We start from the raw sequence: 7,507 nt of genomic DNA on the forward strand, positions 1-7,507 counted from the left end.
ATCTTTTGCATTATTGGAAAGACTGAGCTGGGTTCAATTCTTGTACTTCATATTGGACCATTAGCAAAAAGAAAGCCAAATCTAATCATAAAACTTCAACTTATGGTAATGGAATCATTCTGTCATGACTCATGAAATAACATCTTTCATCATTTTCCTTCAATTCAAGTTTATATATAAAACACAACAACATTTCATGCATTTATTCAGACAATAAAAAAAAAAAAAAGAGAACCCGCGATCTTTGTTACTTAACATGAATTTGCAAGATTCATTTAATTTAATTAGAACTGAATTTACCCCTTCCCAATTCAAATTAATCCATACATATTAAAAAAAATAAAATCCAAGAAAAAAAAAGACCCCACTACATCTTTTCCTTTTTTCTAGGGTTTCCATTCTCATGCATCTGTCCATGCAGCAAAAACAGGAATATGTGGCCTCATCTGAGTCGCTGCTGTCGGAATCCATGCATCGACTCCACCACCCGATGAACCACCAAGAAAGTTGGAAGCCGAAGGTGGCGTTTCAAGAACCATCGGAAGATTACTATTATTAATATTATTATTATTAATATTATTATTATTGTTTCTTTCAGGGCTATCTTCTCTTGAGCTACTCAAACTTGTCACCAATGAAGAAGCATTCGACAAATGCGTTCCAAGTTTAGAGGAGGATTCATCTCCCTCGATTCCAACTCCATTACTACTTCCATTTTGATCATAAAGTGTCATTTTCCAATCCAACATGTTCCTGTTTATGGTGGGCTCACTTGACATGGTTTTAGGTTCGCCATTAATGTGTGGTTGTTCACACAAGAGCTCGTTTGTGGGGTCTACTTTGGTTCGCCTAGCTAACTCTCCTGCTAAAAGGGTGTTACTCGCTATTATCTTTTCAACGTTATACCTTGAAATATCAAAATTCGTAACTGCATTCACCCCACGAAATTTTATAGCAGCTACATCGTAAGCCTCTGCTGCCTCCTCTTGGGTGCCTGTTATAAAAGAAAAGATCGTTTTTTTAAAGATGTACCTAAATGTAATTAGTAATTAATAAATTAGTAATTACACCAGTGTAGAAGATAAAAGAAAAGATGGTCTTTTAAAGACGTATGTAAATGTAGTTAGTAATTAGTAATTACACTAATGTAGAAGATAAAAGAAAAGATTGTTTTTTTTAAGATGTACGTAAATGTAATTAGTAATTACACTAGTGTAAAAGATAAAAGAAAAGATCGTTTTTTTAAAGATGTACGTAAATGTAATTAGTAATTACACTAGTGTAGAAGATAAAAGAAAAGATCGTTTTTTTAAAGATGTACATAAATGTAATTAGTAATTAGTAATTACACTAGTGTAGAAGATAAAAGAAAAGATCGTTTTAATTACTAATTACACTAGTGTAAAAGATAAAAGAAAAGATCGTTTTTTTTCAAGATGTATGTAAATGTAATTAGTAATTAGTAATTACACCAGTGTAGAAGATATAAGAAAAGATCGTTTTTTTAAGATGCACGTAAATGTAATTAGTAATTAGTAATTACACTAGTGTTGAAGATAAGTGCAAATTAAAGTTATATATGGAATGAAAAAATGAAAAGGGAAAAGAATAATATAGAAGTAAGTTTGGTCCCACACAACATGGCTTTTGTGACTTGTACCAAAAACTGAAAATACAGGAAAGACATAAATGACATAAAAACATGCATTGGCTATTGGATGGAAGAGAGTGATCAGAAGATGCTCTTGATAAATCAGCCTTCTTTGTTGACAAAAACAGCTTTGATCATCTTCTTAAAAGTCAAGATTTTCAGAGATTTTAGGGTCTGGCATTAGGGTGGGTGTTTTAAAAGCATTCATATATATCAGTGTCTTGCTTATTCTTTAATGAAAAGACAGCTTCAATTATATAAAAAAAAAAAAGTTAACTTAGTTTAAAGTTATTGGTTATTAACGTTTAAAAAAAATCAAAAATTTATATTCATAAGAATTTAAATTTTTACTTACTGAATGTGCCAAGGTAAAGATCTTTGTTCCCTGCCACACGCCCGATCCTAGCTTGCCATCGACCATGTTGATGGTGTCTGAAATTTATTTTCAAAAAAAAAACATTTTAAATATATTGTATTTTTTTAAAAGATATATATAGCAATTATGATGTATAAGTTTAACATTTCTGGACCTTGTCACTCCTCTATAGACTGAGGCTCCCCTAGAGAAACCACTGCTTCTCCTGAAAACATTAAAACCAAAATTAAATTATTGGTTTTTTAAACACATTAAATAATTTCGGCTAGTAATATAATAATTAAAACATTATAGAAAATTCGAGTTCGAAGATCTAGTTGCCTTCTTAAGTGAGCTACATATTCCTGTCTCGACATGTTCTTCATTTCCACAACTTCGTGTTCATAGTTTTCCAACTGAGAAATTAATTAAAAACATAATAATTAATAACATGCTAGATTTTTAAATTTAAATAATATCTATGTGATCATTAAATTATTTAGTTAACATGTTTAAGGAACAGTGAAAATATACCGGAAAATTTATGTGAGTTGCAGGACCCCAATATTTAAGTGCTGCTAAATCATAAGCTCTAGCAGCTTTCTCTTCCATATCATAACCACCTATAAATAAATCATTAATATAAACATTAACATAGCTATCGAACTCATTTAATTTTCTATCTTTTTGTAGAAACCATAAACAAATTATACGAAAACAAGAAACCGAGGCTTACCCAGATAAACTGATTGCACACGTTTCAATCCAGCAAACAAGAAACATAAAAATTCGTAAGAATGTGTAGTAGTAATTATTAGTCAAACATAAAACCATATGACAAAGTATAAAAGTCAACATCGTTTAATTATGGTGTTTTCATTTCTAACCTTGTCTTCCCTTCCTACTTTGGCCCTCTTTCTTGCAACTATTGTCCCACAAATGTGCTTCATATCTTCCAGTCCATCTATGCCTGATAAAGATTCAGATTCAGAGTCATTTATATTATGAAAAGTATAGAAAGATAAAGTAGTTGAAGAAATAGCGAGAATTAAGTTATAATGAACCTTGTAACACCTCGATACTGCGAGGTTCTTTGACCGAATGTATCCAACGACTTTCGATGAACAATCTGCTTCTGTTGATCGACTTTCTCAGAACCTCGTTTCTTCGTATCCAAAACGACACAATCAGTGACATTAGCAGGAGGTATGATTTCTTGCTGTGAATGCGATCCAGTAACACATGGGGTTGACTGCGAACAATTTCCGAAGCTCATTGACAAACTAAGCGACTGTAAATCTCCATAACCACCGGCACCACCACCACCACCATGATCGCCGGAATGATAGTTTCTTGAAATCCAGTTTTTCATACCAGTGATGTCGTCATCTTCTCCGATGCTCGGTAGATGAAGGTTACAAGTATCTGAAACGATATTCTGGTCGTCTTTGACTTCCTCTTGTTGTACTGTTTGGTACAAAGCTCTGAAACCGGAGTAATCTGGGTAGTGTTGGGTTTGAATCTGGTGTTGGTGATGTCTATGGTTGTGTTGTAGAGTCTCATGATGATGAGGATTTTGGTTGTAGTACATTGTACTACTATCTAAACCAAGAGCCATTGTAGCTCCTCCTCTGTCGAAGTCAGGGGTCCCCATTGTTACACCACCGAAAAAATTCTCAAGTTTTGGTGGAGTCGAACTAACCATTCCTAAAAGACAATACATTGTTTGAAATCTTTTTAATCATAAAAGGAAAGATAATGAGCGATAACACAAACAAAAAACTAAAAAACAAAAAACGAAAAACGAACCTTGTGATTGTGATCTGGTGATGGCTTCCATTAAGCAAAGGGAACCATCGGACTTGAGGGGCATAATAGGGAAACCAGAGTAAAGCCCACTTCCATTTTCACCTTCGACTCCATGACAATAAATGTTCGGGTAGTTGAAATGCGAAGGGAGGTTGAAATAAGATGTGGGGTTTGAAGAAGAAGAAGAAGAAGGGTGATGCGAAGCTTCGGAAGGTGGTGCACCTTCCATTGTTGATGTTGTAGTGGTTGTGTTCATATGGGGTGAAAGAGAGAAACCCAACCAGTTGTTGTTATTGTTTTTGTTGTCGTCATTGTGTTCGTTGTTGTTGATCATGGACTTCATTTTTTTTCTAAGTATCGAACTCACTTTCACACTTGGAATAAAGAAAAAGGGATCGCTAAAGCTTACTGAATCATTGGGGAGATTGAAAACTAATCATACTTTGCGTTCCCTCCATTTTTGAAAACTAATAACAAGAAGGTGGAATGAAGTAAGAAAGGTGTAGAGTGTTTTCTTTTCTTTTCTTTTTTGTTTTTATAATTTCCTAGTTGTGGTTTCTATAGAAACAGAATCTATATAGATATATACACACAAGGAGTATATATTTATAATAAATCAAATCAAAAGGTAGCAACTAACAAAAGCACAAACTGATCACTAGATAAATTTGTTAAATAAAAATTTATCCGAGATGTTCTTTATCTGCCCTTCACTCTGAAAAGATTTCTAAAGGAGAACAAAGCAACTTCCTTTAAACTTATACAAAAAGAATGAGTTTACAGCAAACAATGCTGGCATCCTTCCTGCATATCATTGGGATCCGTGCTTGAGAAAGACCACCTCTTTTGCTTTTCCTCTCTCTCTCTCTCTCTATTCTTTTTTTTTTCTTTTACTTTATGTGTGATACATGGATATATAGATGTGATATGTAATGTGTATAATGTGCATTTATATGCAATTTATGGTATATTCTTTAACCTCTTTATATCTCTCAACCCTAGCCTTGTTAACATAATCCGTATGTACTAAAAGGATCATAAAAAAGGTCAAGATCTTATTCTGTGGTCACACAAATTTGATTACGGATTCCACTTATCTAAAAAAATAAAATTAAAGTAGTCCATTAACAAAAAAAGAATTAAGAATTAATATACTTTGTCTAATAGTCACATAATAATTAAGTATATACTTGTCACACAAATATATTAAACCACATGTTATTTATACTTCTTGTTATATACAAGAATATAGCATCGTTCAAGATTTGACTTGGATATTCAAAAGATGAAACTTGCACTCTTACCCATTTCTTTTTCACTAAACAGGTTATAGATTTTGATCCCTTAAATCACTCCTTTTATCCAATCTTTAATTGGTTAATTATATTTCAATATCGGAAGAACAAGATGTCAAGTGACTAAGTTGAATCCTTCCAAAAGATTCAAAGACAAGAAAAGTAAAAGATATCCAAAGACATGACAATCAAAGTTATGAAAGAAGGTCTGTTGATGCTCAGTGAACTGCAAGAGAGAGAGAGAAAGAAGCTAAGATAGATTTTCTTTTCACAAGAAGCAAAAAGACAAAAAAAAAAAAAAAAAAAAAAAAAAAAAAAAAAGCCCAGTTGTAAGCTTCTCATAGGGTGACAACAGTAACCCTTAAATACGTAAATAAGTTTGATATTTATCGGTTTTGGAGGTTCTACAATTGTCAATGTCTACATGGGTCTAGACACATACACTAGTGGAGTAATACTCCTCTCTGATGCTGACTACTTATGCATTTCGCTAGGCTTCTTTTGCTATAGCTAAGCTATGGATATATAGTATGTGCCAATAGGGTGGGTTCATATTCATATCATAGCTAGCTTGTCTGATGAGAAGTGCCTTGACAATGAGCTAAACGACGCCGTTTCAGTGATGGCAGAAAACAACATACTGAACAGGGTAAAGTAATTGCTCCATCCTTTTGGACTCTGGTTAAACAACGATATATATAAGTTTTGACTGACAAATCAACACAGTAGTGTAGCCCATGACCCTAGTACTACATCTCATATCTCATATATCGTTTAATGAATATATTATTATATCAAGAAAGGATTTTTATCATTCTTTTTTCATGTGGGTATATATCTATATGTTTGTTTTTATTATATAATAAGATTTATACTAGCTAGCAAAAATGGGAAAAATAAACAAGATTAGGGTTGCATGAAATTCTTGCATGACAAAGTCATATATTTATATATTCATGGAGACAGATTTTCCAGTAGGAATAATTAGGTGTTTTTGGAAAAGGTAAGAGAGAGTGTGTGTGTGTGTGTGGTGATGGGAAAAAAGAAAAAGGAAATTTTGTACTGTGAAGGGTGGTGGGGGAAGGGGTAAGAGAAAGAAATATGAAATATCCACCCGACCACCCTCACCCCACCCTTAAATTCTATTTTTTTGATTGTTGTAATGATGGGAGTAAATCAATCCAACCATAAAACAGAACCCATTTTGTAATTTTCCCTAAAATAGTTAAGATCCATAGTTAAGAGAGATATATTTTTTTGCAGTATAATCTGCTTCTCGTTCAGATAGAATCAAGTATCATTATTTGATCAGTATTATCTTTGAAGAATTTAAGAGAGGGTGAGAAAGAATCCTTTTTTTTTTTTTTACTTTTTTTTCTAGTTCATTTGTCTGCTTTAAAAGAGTCATCTCATTACACCACTTTTCAATTATTGAACCTCTTTGGTTCTTTTTTACCATACCAGGGCCATTATGCCTCCATCACTTGACCCCTACTCTCATTTCACCCTAAATTATCACACCCCTCAGGATCAAAGTTTAAGTCTTTTAGAGTTTTAGTCTTTTTTTATCAAATGAATCACCATAAAATAGCTTTAAAAATGAACAATAAGAGAAAAACAACTATGTATTTGATAGAAAAACAACTATATGTATCTATTGGATGTTTAAAATGTTGGGGAGCCTCAAACATACTCAACTACCATACTTCAATTTTGTGTATCCAAACTCTGCTTCAAAGTACAAAAGGTTATTAATAGTGCATCTGGCTTTCCATGACTTTTGGGTACTTTGACCACTAATGGGGATGAGAAGAAGGTACTCTACCCTTAACTTCAAGAAAAAGAAAGAAACCACGAGGGTGAGATGGCATCTTTGTAGAGTTACCTAAGTGTCATAGTTTTAGTTCCGATATGTATGGATTCCTTATGGCAAACAACCACGGGCCGAACCCTTCACTAAACAAAGATAGGTTGGCGATGGATCCTCCACAAATTCTAATACCCAATTTATAAAAATACTAACCGAATGTCCTCGCATTAGGCATAGTTGAATTATGTGGTTAATGTTTTGGCGTATACATATTATTGAATAAAATTATGTTGTTAGCATTAATTTTGAAATAATAGTAAGTTGATACATATTATAATTATTATATTATAATTATTTTAAAGAATATTCTAAGATAAACATTTATTAGAATAATATAAGTGAAATTGAGTACACTAACCACTCAACATGAGTAATTGAGCAAAGATAACCATTTTTTTCAAATTTGAAAATATAACCACCTACTTCGGATTTAGGCCATTCTAGAGTAGTAATATTCATTCTAGAGTAGATGGTGGTAGGTAGACTTTTGAATACAAAATATTTAGACGTATATTTCGGACTGGCGT

General features: G+C 32.7%; 1 protein-coding gene across 1 annotated transcript; it reads right to left on the reverse strand.

The window, feature by feature from the left end:
* Positions 1-243: 243 nt before the first annotated feature.
* On the reverse strand, positions 244-4,460 carry LOC145093154 (AP2-like ethylene-responsive transcription factor ANT). Its single transcript, XM_079031224.1, has 9 exons — positions 3,816-4,460; positions 3,071-3,713; positions 2,894-2,976; positions 2,743-2,751; positions 2,541-2,629; positions 2,349-2,422; positions 2,182-2,232; positions 2,007-2,083; positions 244-994 (listed from the first exon to the last, which is right to left on the reverse strand). The coding sequence occupies exons 1-9, from the start codon at positions 4,156-4,158 to the stop codon at positions 402-404; spliced, it is 1,962 nt and encodes a 653-aa protein (XP_078887350.1). The 5' UTR covers positions 4,159-4,460; the 3' UTR covers positions 244-401.
* Positions 4,461-7,507: the final 3,047 nt, after the last annotated feature.

Source organism: Lactuca serriola, chromosome 3, assembly GCF_051521515.1.
Source record: "Lactuca serriola cultivar US96UC23 chromosome 3, Lser_US96UC23_V15, whole genome shotgun sequence".
Taxonomy (NCBI): domain Eukaryota; kingdom Viridiplantae; phylum Streptophyta; class Magnoliopsida; order Asterales; family Asteraceae; genus Lactuca; species Lactuca serriola.

What these genes read in the sequence shown, in the direction of transcription:
- LOC145093154 (XM_079031224.1), bottom strand. Translation starts at nt 4,158, where the DNA reads ATGAAGTCCATGATCAACAACAACGAACACAATGACGACAACAAAAAC. An exon ending in CAACTCACATAAATTTTCCG is followed by an intron (nt 2,423 to 2,540) that starts GTATATTTTCAC and finishes TTAATTTCTCAG; the next exon opens with TTGGAAAACTATGAACACGA. An exon ending in TATGTAGCTCACTTAAGAAG is followed by an intron (nt 2,233 to 2,348) that starts GCAACTAGATCT and finishes TAATGTTTTCAG; the next exon opens with GAGAAGCAGTGGTTTCTCTA.